This window comes from Oncorhynchus masou, chromosome 24 (assembly GCF_036934945.1).
Source record: "Oncorhynchus masou masou isolate Uvic2021 chromosome 24, UVic_Omas_1.1, whole genome shotgun sequence".
Taxonomy (NCBI): domain Eukaryota; kingdom Metazoa; phylum Chordata; class Actinopteri; order Salmoniformes; family Salmonidae; genus Oncorhynchus; species Oncorhynchus masou.
The window spans coordinates 52,817,970-52,836,212 of NC_088235.1; the positions used below are offsets into that span (position 1 = coordinate 52,817,970).

The 18,243-nt window shown below is 41.1% G+C and overlaps 1 protein-coding gene across 2 annotated transcripts; it reads left to right on the plus strand.

The window, feature by feature from the left end:
• Window positions 1-9,425: 9,425 nt before the first annotated feature.
• LOC135512321 (glutathione S-transferase omega-1-like) lies at window positions 9,426-17,972 on the plus strand. Of its 2 annotated transcripts, XM_064934238.1 has the most exons (7): window positions 9,426-9,570; window positions 9,670-9,721; window positions 10,430-10,538; window positions 10,659-10,881; window positions 12,143-12,244; window positions 16,863-16,969; window positions 17,418-17,972. In XM_064934238.1, the coding sequence occupies exons 2-7, from the start codon at window positions 9,694-9,696 to the stop codon at window positions 17,566-17,568; spliced, it is 720 nt and encodes a 239-aa protein (XP_064790310.1). In that variant the 5' UTR covers window positions 9,426-9,570; window positions 9,670-9,693; the 3' UTR covers window positions 17,569-17,972. The 2 variants fall into 2 exon arrangements, with proteins under 2 accessions (XP_064790310.1, XP_064790312.1); XM_064934240.1 differs by lacking the exon at window positions 9,670-9,721.
• Window positions 17,973-18,243: the final 271 nt, after the last annotated feature.

The following is an 18,243-nucleotide window of genomic DNA, read 5'->3' on the forward strand; positions in this document are numbered from 1 at the left end:
CATATGAGATGAGTATGTAAACAAAGTGGCATAGTTAAAGTGGCTAGTGATACATGTATTACATAAGGATGCAGTCGATGATATAGAGTACAGTATATACGTATGCATATGAGATGAATAATGTAGGGTAAGTAACATTATATAAGGTAGCATTGTTTAAAGTGGCTAGTGATATATTTACATCAATTCCCATTATTAAAGTGGCTGGAGTTGAGTCAGTGTCAGTGTGTTGGCAGCAGCCACTCAATGTTAGTGGTGGCTGTTTAGCAGTCTGATGGCCTTGAGATAGAAGCTGCTTTTCAGTCTCTCGGTCCCAGCTTTGATGCACCTGTACTGACCTCGCCTTCTGGATGATAGCGGGGTGAACAGGCAGTGGCTCGGGTGGTTGATGTCCTTGATGATCTTTATGGCCTTCCTGTAACATCGGGTGGTGTAGGTGTCCTGGAGGGCAGGTAGTTTGCCCCCGATGATGCGTTGTGCAGACCTCACTACCCTCTGGAGAGCCTTACGGTTGAGGGCGGAGCAGTTGCCGTACCAGGCGGTGATACAGCCCGCCAGGATGCTCTCGATTGTGCATCTGTAGAAGTTTGTGAGTGCTTTTGGTGACAAGCCGAATTTCTTTAGCCTCCTGAGGTTGAAGAGGCGCTGCTGCGCCTTCTTCACGATGCTGTCTGTGTGAGTGGACCAATTCAGTTTGTCTGTGATGTGTATGCCAAAGAACTTAAAACTTGCTACTCTCTCCACTACTGTTCCATCGATGTGGATAAGGGGGTGTTCCCTCTGCTGTTTCCTGAAGTCCACAATCATCTCCTTAGTTTTGTTGACGTTGAGTGTGAGGTTATTTTCCTGACACCACACTCTGAGGGCCCTCACCTCCTCCCTGTAGGCCGTCTCGTCGTTGTTGGTAATCAAGCCTACCACTGTTGTGTCGTCCGCAAACTTGATGATTGAGTTGGAGGCATGCGTGGCCACGCAGTCGTGGGTGAACAGGGAGTACAGGAGAGGGCTCAGAACGCACCCTTGTGGGGCCCCAGTGTTGAGGATCAGCGGGGAGGAGATGTTGTTACCTACCCTCACCACCTAGGGGCGGCCCATCAGGAAGTCCAGTACCCAGTTGCACAGGGCGGGGTCGAGACCCAGGGTCTCGAGCTTGATGACGAGCTTGGAGGGTACTATGGTGTTGAATGCCGAGCTGTAGTCGATGAACAGCCTTCTCACATAGGTATTCCTCTTGTCCAGATGGGTTAGGGCAGTGTGCAGTGTGGTTGAGATTGCATCGTCTGTGGACCTATTTGAGCGGTAAGCAAATTGGAGTGGGTCTAGGGTGTCAGGTAGGGTGGAGGTGATATGGTCCTTGACTAGTCTCTCAAAGCAATTTCATGTCAGCACAATGCATGTACAAAATCTACTAGAATGATTAGCCTCATATACATTGTCTGCTGGTATCGTTTTTAAATAGAAAACATATAGCTCAACAATATGTAAACAATGTGTCAGTTAAGCTATTATCTGCTTCAGATGTACAATGTTAAGGGGTGCATTGCAAATATCCATAAGGCAAATGCCATCGTACTGTATGCCAGTGGTTCCCAACTCCAGTCCTCAAGTACCCCCAACAGAACACATTTTTATTGTAGCCCCGGACAAGCACACATGATTCAAGTTGTCAACTAATCATCAGGCCCTCAATGAGTTGAATCAAGTATGTTTGTCCAGGGCTACAACAAAACATTGTGCTTTGGGGGGTACTCAAGAACTGGAGTTGGGGACCACTGCTGTAGGCCTATGGCTGCAATGGCGTTGCATGCCATTATCAGCTGCAAAATGGGTTCATGTGGCTGTTATCTAGAACAAAAGAGTGACAATCAAATAAAACTAGTTGGCAAGCTTACAACTGAACAAATATGTATTGTTCATTAAAGAATACAACACAGAAAAACTGCTCTCTTTATTGCAGGATTGGGTTATGTGATTAATCAACACTAGTTAATCTAGAATAATAGTTAACAATGAAAACAAGTTTAAACATTTTAATTCAAAAATTCAACACTATTTCATATAATTTAAAATTGTACAAGTAAGCTAACTCATATTTAAAGGTTAGACAAGTAGGCTGTTATTACTAAAGCATAATTTAAGGTGAACAAAAGTCAAAATTCCATACCAGATGTGGCCAACCTTGCTCCACCTTGCTCCACTGATCCTTCATCTACTAGGAGGGCAGACTTCTATTCCAGCCAAGTAATAGCACACTTAATTATCAACTTATTAGGTTTGATCAATTGAGTCAGGTGTGTTAGTGCTGGATTGGAATAGAAGCCTGTATACCCAATATTTTTTAACTGTATTTTTGTTTATAGAATTTGCTAACCTAGGTACACATATAACCCATGGTATACAAGGATGTACCCTTATTCTCTTAGGACATTCATTGGGAACTCTTCATCTGCAGACAGGGTTTCACAACAGAAAGCATCACAAAGAAATAGGCTGCATTATACTCAAATTATACAGCACTGAATATTATGTTGCTATATCTTACTGTCCTCAGTATCTCACTAGGGACTGGAACTGGAGAATCTTTTCATAATGTCCACCCACAAAGGTCCCAGCCCAATTCAGAGTAACCTACTGTCCCTTCTCTGCTGGAACTGCTAGCTATTCCTTTCACCCTCTTCCATGGCTGTTAGCTAGCTCGCTTCAAACACATTTAGAGTTACAACAATAAATACATAAAAATAACTAGCTAATATGAAGTTAGCTAGCTGGTGATAATTGAATTCACTTAGCTAGCAATACAGTAGGTAAAGCTAGCTAGCAAGAGATCAACAGCCAATCTGACAGAGCTTGAAGAATTTTAGAAAGAATAATGGGCAAATGTTGAACAATCCAAGTGTGGAAAGCTCTTACATGCTGACCAGATGGCTCGCACACGTACGTCCGCATGCGCCATTGCACGCATGTTGATTTTGTCCACCCACACCAGACGCGATCAGGACATGCAGGTTGAAAGATCAAAACAAACTCTGAACCAACTATATTCATTTGGGGACAGGTTGAAAAGCATTAAACATTCATGGCAATTTTGCTAGCTTGCTTGCTGTTGCTAGCTAATTTGTCCTGGGATATAAACACTGGGATGTTATTTTAAAATAAATGCACAATGTCATCTACTCAATTAATCCAAAAATAAAAGGGTAAAAGTTTTTGTTCTAGTAATCTCTCTTCCTGTTGGCTTTTTACTATTCTTTGGACTTTATATGCCAGTTGGCAACCAACTTTAAGGTGCATTACCACTACCAACTGGACTGGAGTGTGGACCTCAGTACATCTTTCAATCACCCACGTAGGTATACAGTGGCTTGCGAAAGAATTCACCCCCCTTGGAATTTTTCCTATTTTGATGCCTTACAACCTGCAATTAAAATAGATTGTATTATTTGATTTACACAACATGCCTACCACTTTGAAGATGCTAAAAAAAATGTGTGTGAAACAAACAAGAAATAAGACAAAAAAAAACAGAAAACTTGAGCTTGCATAACTATTCACCCCCACAAAGTCAATACTTTGTAGAGCCACCTTTTGCAGCAATTACAGCTGCAAATCTCTTGGGGTGTCTCTATCTATAAGCTTGGCACATCTAGCCACTGGGACTTTTTCCAATTCTTCAAGGCAAAACTGCTCCAGCTCCTTCAAGTTGGATGGGTTCCGCTGGTGTACAGCAATCTTTAAGTCATACCACAGATTCTCAATTGGATTGAGGTTTGGTCCTTGACTAGGCCATTCCAAGACATTTAAATGTTTCCCCTTAAACCACTCAAGTGTTGCTTTAGCAGTATGCTTAGGGCCATTGTTCTGCTGGAAGGTGAACCTCTGTCCCAGTCTCAAATCTCTTGAAGACTGAAACAGGTTTCCCTCAAGAATTTCCCTGTATTTAGCTCTATCCATCATTCCTTAAATTCTTACCCGTTTCCTAGTCCCTGCCGATGAAAAACATCCACACAGCATGATGCTGCCACCACCATGCTTCACTGTGGGGATGGTGTTCTCGGCGTGATAAAAGGTGTTCGGGTTTGACCAGACATAACGTTTTCCTTGTTGGCCAAAAAGCTCAATTTTCGTCTCATCTAACCAGAGTACCTTCTTCCATAAAACCCCCAAATAGCGTCTATGATATGGAAGTCTGTAGCTTCTTTATTTCAGTTTCCAGAGTCTGGAACAGAAAACATTCAAATACATCTCTACAATATGTTTACTTCAAATGACTTTTTCCTCCAGGACAATCCAGTCTAATACATGTTTATCATGTTAACTGTACATTTATTGAATGTTAATTAATATTGGGTATTCAATTCATATTCATATCCATATTTCAAATTCATTAATTTTTCATGTTGACCACTCCACCCACCATTTCATCCAGAGCCCTCTCTCTGATATTGTCACTAAGGAAGAAATATAGTAACCAGAATGTAAGTTTCAATGGGTGCGCAAGAAAATAATATCAACATCAATTCACACTGGATTTGTATTGAGAAAACAGCTCACAGTTTTCACAATTGATCAGTGAGTGAGTAAGACCTTGATTGTGTTAGTAATGGTTAATTAGCTGTTAGAATGAACATTAAATAAGTGGGAGATGGGAAAGATTAATTTGGGAGAAGGTAGGAAGCAAGTGACATAGTACCTTGGCAGCCAGCCATTTTTGTTTCTTCTTTTTCTTCTTCTCTTCTTCCTTTCTCTGTTTTGGGGTGAGGTTCCAACTACCTCAATGAAACCAAGTACACCTATTGATCAGGGGCTCTACCCGGGGCAGTCCCGTTTGTTCTCTTATATACAGACAAGTTATATTTGCATGATCTAGCTCATTCATCATTCATAGTTAATTCAACATTAACGTTCATGCATGTGACAGACCAATACCTCACGTGGCATCTTCTCTCTAAGCTGTGACCTTGAACCTGAGATATCCCTTTCTCAAAACAAGGTTCTGGGGGTACTGCCAAATTGAACACAGAAATTGGTTATTAGAAAAGCACATGAGTAGAACACAGAAATTGGTAGAAAAGCACAAACATAAACATTTCCATCGCAGTACTTTTAAAATTGAATATGGAGACGGGGAGTCACCAATCATAATTTGATGTGAAATAACTTGTGATTTGGTGGAAATACAAACCATTAAAAGGGGGACAATAAAAATAAACAGTTTCAGTCCTCCACAAACTGTGCCCACCTTGGCCCCTTGTTGTCAGACTGGCTGGGCTTCCTCTTCAGGTCCAGCTCTGACATGATCTCTATGATGCGTCGGTTCTTATCCTTCAATCAGTTGATGTCCTTCTGCTTGTGCACCCCGCCAAAATCTGTGTTTTCACTTTGCATATGACATCATAGAATGTAAGTGAAGGTGAGAGGTCATCGTAGAGGTAGGGGTTTGAGCCTCCATGCTGGGCACTGAGGCTACCTGTGAGGGCAGCACTCTCCTTCTCACGGCTTGAAGGAGTGCAGAATGTGCAAAATCTCTAGCAATTGCACTGTGACTAAAGGGACATACATCACATTCTAACTCATATTGCTGTCAGCTCATTCAATCTTCTTCATACTCTCCATTCTATGATGATCATCCTACTCCTGCTAGTCTGCTCCTTCATGGTGTAGTTTTTCACCTCATGTTCAGAGTGGAAGGCCTGAGGTAAAGCCAACAAAACCCACAGTCTCAAAAAATATCTGTTGCTGCACCTTTGAAAATGATTTCCTTTTGGTTGTGACTCTCAAGTTATAGCTTGCCCTTTGACCTTCATGGAATCCCAGAATTCTCTTGAGGATGCCATGCAGGTAGCGCTTGGCTAGATTCTCCAGCTCAATCTCATTTCAGACCTGAAAGGGAGTCAGTCAAAGAATATAATCTCACCCTGTATGTTTATGTGTGTTTTACCATGGTGACCTACTGGTGTTGGATTCATTCTGTTTAGTATCTGTATACTGTAAGCATATTAGTGGATACATTTATCAGGACCACCTAAAAAACAGTACATTGTTTTGCCAGTATATCTGTCAACAATGACTCATCTGAACTGTATGATGGTTATCATATATTTCACATTACATCAGATATCAAATTACACCCAACTAAATAATTTACTACTCAACATGATGGGACTTGAATGGAATGCAGAAAACACATCACCTTGCACCTGAAGTGCACACAAATCATTTAAAAAACAACAATAAGGCATGTAATGGCACAGTGGCTGAACATTACCCAACTGTGGCTGTTTCCATGTTATGTTACTAATTGTGAACAAGAAAGTATTATAAACCCACAACACAATAAATGCCACCCCGTTGATATCAGTTCTGTGTTATATTCAAATAATGTTGTGTAACACAGCACCCAACATTTCTTCAAAATTGTTTTCTGCCTTGCTACAATTCTGGGCATGATCTTTTCACACTATAACGGATAAGGTTCATCGAGATGTCACAATCACCAAGTAAAAATGTGCCAACAGTAACACAGCTGTTTTGTGATTCAGTTATTGAAGTATTTGTTAAATGTCAAGGGCATCACCAATGTTTCCCACACCAGTACTGGAGTACAAAGTCTCACAACCAATCTTTGATTTGGATTAAACTTAGTTCACACGATATGTCAATATGTCATACTGAGAATTGGCTTCTCTGATGTCATCACACTCTCCTGGGATTTGCCAGCAACGGTCATTTTCAGCCTTCATGGAGACACAGAGAAATACATAGAAGAAAATGTAAAAATAAAAGTAGTCCAATGCATTATAACAAGAGAAAGGTTCTCCTTGTAATAGTAGAAATTGCGAAATGTTTTATAATTATTTAACCATCTCCCAATGTTAATAAGTGAAGCTGGTGTCAAATTTCACATCTACATGAACTATAGTGCTCTCTGGTGTTCAACACTGCATTGCATTCAGACTTGACCCCATTGCTTTACCTGAGTCTTGTACAGAACAGAGAGCCATCTTTCAGGACAGTGGTGATCATGGTCTGGCTGCCTGAGGTAAGGGAGAGTGTCCTCACCCCTCCCAGCCAACACGAGTGGCACTGCATTTGAACATTGTACATGACAGTTACAACATACTCAGGTTAATAGTGTTATGAGTGGTTATAACATAAACCTAATGTGTTGTTATCATTCCTTTGTTCTCACAGATTTGGTCTTTTAAGATTTTGTCTCTTAAGAACAATACTACCTGTATATAACAGGAATGTTTTTATGTTTCATTAAAAAAATTCTGAGTTATATAAAGCTGCATGTTATATTGAACATGAGTGAAGTGAAACAAGGTCGTACCAGGCTGGAGATCTCGAGGATGCGCAGCAGTCCTTCTTGGTATACTTGGCCTATAGGGTGACCCTCTACCTCCTCCTCTGGGGTCAAATGGACCAGTTCCTGGTCATAGGACCTTTCTGTGGTCGGGGAGACAGCCATGGCACAATAGACAGATTTATTGTGATAGGTTTATCTGAATGTTGTTGGTATTGTGTCATACTTGGTCATGAGTAATTTTCTTCTCCATATTCAGGAAAACTATGTAATCACCACAGATGTAGTAGGCTGTTTTCTTGTCAACAAATTCAACAATTTGGCTTGTCAAACCCTGAGCCCACCAAAAAACACTCAGGTTAGGCTCCTCATCAGTAAGGGGCTAGGCCTCCTTCTAAACTGGCATACACTCTTAGAAAAAAAGGTGCAATCTAGAACCGAAAAGGGTTCTTCGTCTGTCACCATATGAGAACCCTTTGAAGAACCCTTTTTGGTTCCATGTAGAACCCTTTCCACAGAGGATTCTCCATGGATCTTAGCCCAACCAGCCGCCAGATGGTACTATGACAAACAACGTAAAATGAATAATAACGCCATGTGTCGGCCGGATGGGCTACATGGAACCCGAAAGGGTTCTACCTTGATCCTTGAACCTCCTACATAAAACTAAAATGGGTTCTCCTATGGGGACAGCCTAACAACCCCTTGTTTAAAAAAAAATAATAATCTAAGAGTGTAGCTTGTAGTTACTGTAGCTGGCAGCCAAATTCATAACAGCTGTAAGGTTAATGTTTTTCTAGTTGTTGAGAAACCCTGCCCTAACAACTAGCTACAACAACTTCCTTTCTACACCTACCCCTTACATGCGCTGACACCATTGGTTGATTACTAAATTGGAGCTGAGACCAGACAGGGTAGTCATCTGCTCTGACTCCGGTGCAGCAGTGATGAGCTTAAGGATGTATTGTAAGAGGTACCACAGTGCTTGTACAGGGTGAGACAGAAGGGGGTATTTGTGATGGTGCTCTGGGTACCAGCTCATGTGGGAGTAGTGTCACATCTGCTCCTGCTACACCCCCTAGTGGTCATCCGGTGTCTCTTTGACCTGCAGCCACTCCTCTAGTACACCCCCCCCCCCCAGATTGTAATTGCTGTTCAGTCAGTCATGCGGCTAGCTATTTGTTATTATTTAAGATCCTGCTGTGCCTGTTTCCTTGCCTGATGCTGTTTCTCCTCTAACTTCAGTTTTGACTCTGGTTCCTGTCTCCTGTTCCACATCTCGCTACCCTGTTCTGGACTCAACTCACCATCACTCCCTTGGATTCCCCGCCAGACCTGTTTACCCTGTCCCAACTCACTCCAACCTCAGACTCCACATCTGGTTTCCTATAACTCATCTGAGCTTCCCTGAATCTGCACTTCATCTCTCCCTGTGTTAAAATAAATATCTTGGTTCATTCATCCCTGTTTCCTGGTCTGAGTCTGCTCTTGGGTTCCCCTGTGCTGCTCATCCTAACAAGTAGAGGGGAACGAGGAGGTGGATGTTATCGCCAAACAGGCTCTTAAACATCCTAATGCTGCGATGGAATTGTCCATCAGTAAAGCAGAAGCCAAGGGGTTGATTGAACGTTTTTTTAAGTGGTTAAAAACAAATGGCAAGAGTTGTGGAAAAGGGAGGGAAATTGAAGACCCCTGTATAAGATCCAGGAAAAGGTGGTGGCAGGGAAGTCACAAGGCTGAGCCTGGGACACAAGTCGCAATAGCAAATTGAAATTGGTGGAAAAACATCACACTGGGAGGTGTGATCATTGTCAGGGGGAGAGGGAGACAGTGGGACACATTATATTTCAGTGCAAGCAATATGGGAGGGAAAGGAAGAAATTGTTATTAGAATTGAGTAACGGGGTTGAAGAGCTAATATTAAGTGAACTGCTGGGGAAATCTTCAGGGGAAATCTTCAGGGGATGTACAGTATTTATGTATTTGTTTCCTTTGGGAGATGAGAATATTGGGTAGGATTTAGACCTTCCCTGTCTCTGGTCCAGACTCCAGTCCAGTTGGTGGCGGTAATGCACCTTAAAATTGGTTGCCAACCGCCATATAAAATACACAGAATAAGAAAAAGCAGAAGCAGAAGAATAAGAAACGAGTTCTAAATTCGACACGCACAGGGAAGTAAGTTACTCGACTTGTCAAATCAACACAGACCTCGAAAACCTAACAAAATAATACCAGAATAGAACGTTACTGAGGAAAATACCTTGGTAAGTGTGAAATTGTACAAAACATGTGAACGAAGAGTCTTTGCATTTTATGTTTGTATACAAGAAGTGTGCATGAATATGTCCCGTTGTTTCATTTAGAGACTGAATAATTGCTCATCTACCATGGCCTCTGAAAAATGTTTTGCCAAAGGTAAGAAAGACTTTCTAAAATATATTTGGCATGTGTTGGTCATGGCTCGGCTATTCGTTGGAGCTAACGTTAGCTGTATTTTCTACCCTTGTCGCTGACTCATTATATTGGTCATTCTAGGAATAGAATGCCTTACTTTTGTCAAAAAATACTATTTATTAAAATAGTATATTCTGTCATAAAGAGCACATGTTCAACTTTGTCCCATCTCAAGGGGACAGAGTTGACGATTTCGTATTTGAGGGGGAATGGAAGCTTTGTTCAAATTATATTTTGCACAGTCATGACAACTGAACGTTTTTCTATGGGAACAATTGTAATAGGCCATCTACTTCTGGTTAAGGAGGGGCTGTTTACTTTACACGATATCTTGACGTATGACCTGATTTGGCATGGCATTTTGCAAAGTCACCATGATCGCGATTGTGCTTCCTGTTGCCAGGTACTGTTAATTCTACACAATTACTCTCACTGGATTATTGGGCTCTTGGTTCACAGTATCACTGCAATGGCTTTAAACATTCTATTCACAAGATCATGTAAATACATGACCATATCTGATGATGACAGCCAGGATCAAGTGGGAAAGAGTAGAACACACATCCCATGGCTAGGCCTATATGCTGAATAGTAAGGGATCTGCAATAAACCAAATCTTAGATATTTATTGGGTTTAATGAGTGGACATTATTTCCTTTTATTAAACAGGAAGCTCTGCTCCTGGCTTGGTTGCCAAAGGTCAAATCAGGCTCTACAGTATGAGGTTTTGCCCCTTTGCCCACAGAACCAGACTAGTGCTTCATGCCAAGGGGATCAAGTAAGTTGCTACCAGTACCAACACAATTTTAAGGAGTTACTGTCATTTTACACAATAGCCTCCATAAATTTCACTAAGAGTATATTAATAATAATCAAGTAACTTTTAATTTTGCCTTAGGCATGACACTGTTAACATTAATTTGAAAGACAAACCTGAGTGGTTCCTTAAGAAGAACCCTCTTGGCCTGGTTCCAACATTGGAGACTTCGAGTGGTCAGGTGATCTACGAGTCACCAATCACCTGTGACTACCTGGATGAGGTTTACACAGACAAAAAGCTGCTCCCAGCTGATCCTTTTCAGAAGGCCCAACAGAAAATGATGCTGGAGAATTTCTCCAAGGTATGCTCAGCTCTCAATACAATAATATTTTACACTCTGTAAAGGAAACCATGAAAGTATTCCCTTGACTTTTTCCACATTTTGTTACATTACAGCCTTATTGTAAAATTTCAGCACACTTTTTCCCCTCATCAATCTACATACAATACCCCATAATGATAAAGCAAAAACAGGTTTTTGGAAAATGTTGCAAATGTATTAAACTGATATCACATTTATATAAATATTCAGACCCTTTACTCAGTACTTTGTTGAAGAACCTTTGGCAGTGATTACTGCATTGAGTCTTCTTGGGTATGATGCTACAAGCTTGGCACACCTGTATTTGGGGAGTTTATCCCATTCTTCTCTGCAGATCCTCTCAAGCTCTGTCAGGTTGGATGGGGAGCGTCACAGCACAGCTATTTTTAGATCTCTCCAGAGATTTTCGATCGGGTTCAAGTCCGTGCTCTTGCTGGGCCGCTCAAGGATGTTCAGAGGCTTGTCCCGAAGCCACTCCTACATTGTCTTGGCTGTGTGCTTAGGGCCGTTGTCCTGTTGGAAGGTGAACGTTTGCCCCAGTCTGAGGTCCAGAGCACTCTGGAACAGGTTTTCATCAAGGATCTCTGTACTTTGCTCTGTTCATCTTTCCCTCGATCCTGACTAGTCTCCCAGTCCCTGCCGCTGAAAAAAAATCCCTGCAGCATGATGCTGCCACCATGCTTCACCGAAGGGATGGTGCCAGGTTTCCTCCAAACGTGTCACTTGGCATTCAGGCCAATGAGTTTAATCTTGGTTTCATCAAACCAGAGAATCTAGTCTCTCATGAGCTCTACGTAAAATTCCTCTGACCTCATGGCTTGGTTTTTGCTCTGACATGCGCTGTTGAATGTGGGACCTTATACAGACAGGTGTGCCTTTCCAAATCATGTCCAATCAATTGAATTTACCACAGGTGGACTCCAAGTTGTAGAAACAATTTCCTAAAAACCTGTTTTTGCTTTGTTATTATGGGGGGGTGGGTGTGTGTGTGTGTAGATTGTGGATTTATTTTGATACATTTTAGAATAACGCTGTAACGTAACAAAATGTGGAAAAAGTCGAGGGTCTGAATATTTTACGAATGAACTGTATGTCTCCGTCACTTCACTACATAATAATAGCTTATTTTTTTGTGCTTTGTCTTTTGCTTTTGAACTTATATATAGACCCAGATGCTTTCCCAACACTACAGTTTGGATTGCAAATACATTTAGTTTTATTCTAAATATATATTTTACAGGTAACACCATACTTCTACAAGATACCAATGGGGAAAAAAAATGGAGAAGACATTTCAGTGCTGGAAGGGGAGCTGAAAGAGAAATTTGTGAAATTGAATGAAGTAAGTCACTACAGGCCAGGGTTTCCGTTATGATAATGTGGCACTGGCCATTTGTTCGTCAGCATTTTAATTTACTGGACATTTGAGAATCGTAATGTGTGTCCTTACCGCGCTCTTTGAAGACATTAGAATAACTGTCCACATTTACTTTTCCTCCTTGTCCTCAGCCAACGAGATGAGTAACCCCAAATAACTAACCTATACATAGGCAGCGTGTGAGTTCCATGTTTGGGGAAGCAAATTTTCATTGTAAAAATTCTATTCATCATTGTAGTTGCAGACTTATGTAAAATAGCCTAATGTGATGAGTAGAGGCCTGGGCTATAGGCTATATCAGATATGTTTTCATTGCACGGGAAAAACGCATTTCATGCCATTCTACTACACTTCATATGACTGGAGACATTAGCAGAATATTTTTTAATATAACAAATCGCAGGGTAGCTTACTCTGCTGACACTGACAAACTGGAGGAAGGAATTGTTGTCCAAAAACAAACTTTTCTTAAGTGGCACTGACCCAACAATGATAGCGTGAATGTGCACACTCACTGGGGATATGGCTGACGCTCTCCGCTGGTGCCAATAAGATAGGCCATGTGTCAAACACATTCCACCAACGGCCGAGTGTCTGCGGGTTTTCTCTCCTCCCTTTACTTGATTGAGGAATTAAGGTCAAGAATTCGTAAGGAACTCCCCTCACCTGGTTGTCTAGGTCTTAATTGAAAGGAAAGACCCAAAACCATCGGACACTAAGCCCTCCATGGAATGAGTTTGACACCACTGCTATAGGTCTACTGTTGTTTGCTCAATTGGGTTGAGAATTTATAATTAAAATGAAGTTTTTTTTCATTGTCTTCTCTTTACAGCAATAGCCATTTGCTTTCCTAACTGTGTTTTCCCGCGATTGAATTTTGAAATGTTGCGATATACCTATTTGGGCCTCCTATTTTTCACTGACAGTCGCAACTCAACAATTATTTGGTATTCACTGTGTGCACACTGCCTAATTTGCGACCTGCCTTTCCTCCCGACTGTAGTCAATACAATTTTAAAACAATCCACAACTAGGCTAGGGGAAGCTAATGATCCTCTGTGGCCAAATCATGCTTTAGTAGCCTATTTTGAATGATTTTTATCTATTTCTGTGTAGTTTGGAGTATGCTAATTAGGTTATATAATTTTGGCAATCTTAATTCAATTTACTTAGGGAAAGCTTAGCTTCCCCTAGCCTTATGGACACACCGCCTAGGTCAATCTACTATCCCTGATAGTAGAAAATTTTACCTATTCTGTTGGTCAGCTTGTCAAGAAAGAAATAGCCCAAACTGACTCTGGAACAGATCACAAATTCACACAACCAGTAGGCCTAGGCTAGATGAAAAAAATAAAATAAATACAGTATATCACAAGTAAGTACACCCCTCACATTGTTGTAAATATTTTAGTACATCTTTGTGACAACACTAAAGAAATGACACTTTGCTACAATGTAAAGTAGTGAGTGTACAGCTTGTATAACAGTGTAAATTAGCTGTCCCCTCAAAATAACTCAACCAACAGCCATTAATGTCTAAACCGATGGCAACAAAAGTGAGTACACCCCTAAGTGAAAATGTCCAAATTGTGTGGCCACCATCATTTTCCAACACTGCCTTAACCCTCTTGGGCATGAAGTTCACCAGAGCTTCACAGATTGCCACTGGAGTCCTCTTCCTCTCCTCATGACAAAATCACGGAGCTGGTGGATGTTAGAGACCTAGCACTACTCCATCCTTCCGTTTGAGGATGCCCCACAGATGCTCAATAGGGTTTAGGTCTGGAGACATGCTTGGCCAGTCAATCACCTTTACCCTCAGCTTCTTTAGCAAGGCAGTGGTCGTCTTGTAGGTGTATTTGGGGTTGTTGGAATACTGCCCTGCGGCCCAGTCTCTGAAGGGAGGGGATCATGCTCTGCTTCAGTATGTCACAGTACATGTTGACATTCATGGTTCCCTCAATGAACTGTAGCTCCCCAGTGCCGGCAGCACTCATGCAGCCCCAGACCATGACACTCCCACCACCATGCTTGACTGTAGGCAAGACACACTTTTCTTTGTACTCTCACCTGGTTTCCGCCACACACGCTTGACACCATCTGAACCAAATAAGTTTATTGGTCTCATTAGACCACAGGACATGGTTCCAGTAATCCATGTCCTTAGTCTGCTTGTCTTCAGCAAACTGTTTGTGGACTATAGGAAAAGGAGGACTGAACAGGCCCCCATTAACATTGATGGGCTGTAGGGGAGCGGGTCGAGAGTTTAAGTCCGTGGTGTCCACATCACCAACAAACTATAATGGTCCAAACACACCAAGACTGTTGTGTAGAGGGCATGACTACACCAAAGATTTGGCATGGGTCCTCAGAACCTCAAAGTTATACAGTTTAACTATTGAGAGCATCATGATTGGGTGCACCACCGCCTGGTATGGTAACTGCTTGGCATCTAACCCTAAGGCGCTACAGAGGGTAATGTGTACAGCCCAGTACATCACTTGGTCCAAGCTTCCTGACATCCAGTACCTATATACTAGGCAGTGTCAGGGCAAGGCCCAAAAATGTGTCAGACTCCAGTCACCCAAGTCATAGACTGTTCTGTCTGCTATGGTACGGCAAGCGGTACCGGAGCGCCAAGTCTAGGACCCAAATGCTCCTTAAAAGTATTGTGGAACTCCTGCACCTAAATATAAACAGTACCAGCACCTAAAATGATTACAGGTTCCTATTTCAGTCCAAGTCCAGCACTGATAAGAAGTAATCAGCTCTGCCTATTTTATGACATTTCCACTGGATCAGAGAATGCCATTTTTTGCTTTCATGCTGAGGGGTTATCGAAAGGGAGAGATGTGTGTACGTCCTTACTCAACATTGACAGGAGCACTCCAAACAAAAGACAATGACTAAATTTGACAACTCGTAAATGGAATGAAATAAACAAACTTTCTCACAAGTGTAGGATTGTTTGCAGAGTGCACAACCTATGTGTTCACTCAGACCATGAGAATGGGAAGACTGTAATAATAATATTGAATGCATTAAAATAATTACCATAACCAAAGCAACAAACATTGCAGATGACAAATTATATGAATTAACGGTAAATGTAATGGTGAATTGATATAAACTAACAATCAAACACAAACAATTCACACAATGAAGTTATGAATTTGACATCTACATTGGCCATGCAGCATTTACGGTGATATGGCCTCAGCAGAAGTCTGGGCATTCATACTTATTTCTTCTTCATGGAGCAGTATAGAGCTGTTGTCAAGGAAGTGAGTTTGGGCGGTACATCCTGTGTAAACACAATCATGTCAATGCAGAGCTGAACAGAGCCCTCCACATTCTACACAATTTGAGATGCGCAGGGCGATGCGCTACAAAGCTCAATTTGGCCTCTGCATGCCTCTGGAGGCTCCGCAATTGCATCACACCCTCCATATGGTGCCTCAAACCACATTTTCGGATCAAGCTTAAGTTGGCTTTTAGTCTAGGCCTCCGCAATGAATTAGTTCACTGAAATATATATTTGTTACTGCTCGACTAACACAATCTTGGTTGACCAACCGCCTAACGACCAGTCGACTAATTGGGGTCAGCCCTAATATGTAGTAACCTGTTCAGGTCTCAAACAATGATGTAGCTACATGTTTTCAAAATGCCCACTGCCTCCAGATCATTGCGAAGTGGTGTGTGATTCACTTAAGCCTGCCTGCTGTTGCCTAAGCATTTGAATGGCGAATTGGAAGCACGCTTCAATTACCAGTTGAGAAATAAAAAGCAGCTCTTTTTTTAATCATGGCCAAAAATATTTGTAAAATATGATTGTGTTTAGAATTGTTGCGCAATGATTGGAGAGGAGACATTTATTTACAGCTCTCAAAAGTTAAACTGTATAACTTTGAGGTTCTGAGGACCCATGCCAATGTTGCGCAATGATTGGTCATATATATATCCTTAACTAGGCAAGTCAGTTAATTAAGAACAAATTCTTATTTTCAATAATGGCCTAGGAACAGTGGGTTAACTGCCTGTTCAGGGTCAGAACGACAGATTTGTACCTTGTCAGCTCGGGGGTTTGAACTTGCAACCTTCCGGTTACTAGGCCAATGCTCTAACCACTAGGCTACCCTGCCTGCTGTCTTTGGCCAATATAAAAGCTCTCTGACAGATTTTCCACTCAGCATCTGTCTGTATGCTGTGCGAGTGTGATAGACAAGATACATAAAGAATATCTAAATTATGCAAATGAAACCATGACTGGAAAAATGCATTTCCATCAATGCATTTTCTTCTTCCGGTTATCTGGTGGTAATTTTATTTATAGGCTCTTTTTTTTCTTCTTTTTTTACTGCCAAAAGCCGGCTATTACCGGCTAGAAGAAACCCTGCTAGATATAAACATTAACAATATATTACTACTGTTTTAGGGATTTACCTTGATTACATCCAGATTGAAATGTTTTGAAAGTTTATTATCAATTTATTCAATTTAAGTCAATTTATTATCTTAATAGTTTACAATAAGATGGCATTATTCATGTATCTCTAAAATACTAAACTTTTGTTTTCAGGATCTTGTCAATAAGAAGTCCAAGTTCTTTGGTGGAAATGCAATCACAATGATCGATTACATGATGTGGCCGTGGTTTGAGAGGCTGGAGATCTTTGAGTTGAAGCAGTATGTATCCATTCTAAATTAAATATAATTTCTTCTTTCAATTTAAGTCATCTTAACCCTTGAAATCCATAGCTATGTGGGAGTTGTGGAACACTCTTGAGACCTAGGCACGTATTCCCAAAGCGTCTCAGAGAAGGAGTGCTAATCTAGGATCATGTCCTCCCTGTCCACATGATTTTATTCATTTTGATTTAAATCCAAAATTGATCCAAGATCAGCACTCTTACTCTGAGATGCTTTGTGACTGACTACTGGCCCTAGTGTAAGAATAGCTGTCAACAAAGTCCTCCGCATTATTGCATCTCTCTAATAGGGTTTATGAGATTGATTAGTCCTCCTATTGCTTGTGAGATTTAGTTTGGTTCACAACCAAAGTGCACTTTGAGTGACACGGACTCATTAGCCTCATTTCCAAAATGTAAATAAATGTCTCCTCTCTAATTTCCAGCTGTCTGGATGGTACCCCTGAGCTGAAGAAGTGGACAGAGCATATGTCCGAGGATCAAACTGTCAAAGCCACCATGTTCCCCACTGAGACCTACAAGGCATTTTACAAGACCTACGCAGATGGGAAACCCAATTATGACTATGGCCTGTAGATATGTGGCACTTAACCCTTGGCCGTCCAGTTTCCGGATTCTTAAATTACTCTAATTTTTATTCCTGCTCAGGTAAATGGGGAATTAGATGTACATGTCAATACAGTTGTGCATCTCATAAACTTTTCTGAAAGGTTATTTCTGTCTACAAAGTAAAATATATTTTCTGTTTATTTTTCATATGGAACATGTATTGTCTGATTACCAGTATTTTGAATGGACACAATACAATGTAGAATGATTATGTAGTTTGGAACAAGTGGTAGATCATAACAAATGTTGATGGAACTATTTGAATAATGTCTTATGGTTGATTTCGATTATGCATTGTCCACACACAGCGTTTTTTTTTTTTTACATGTAAACTATGAATATCTTTATGTAATAAAGACTGCACAACTAGAGTCTGATTATTTTTATATTGGTGTCCTGAAATCTGGAAGTAAAATTGTTTTTTTGATAGTCATCTCCATTTTCTTTTCACCACTAGTCCTGACATGAACCTGTACTGTACTTGGACAGGTCTGTGAATAGAGGGTGGAGTACTACCGTGGAATAACATAATTGCTTTGTGGAATTTGATTGCCACTGTCTTGCCTGTCAAGTAGCTAAATCTCAACGCAAGTAATTAAGTCTATCATACAAATTGCCAAGAATGCCTTCAAGATTTATGAA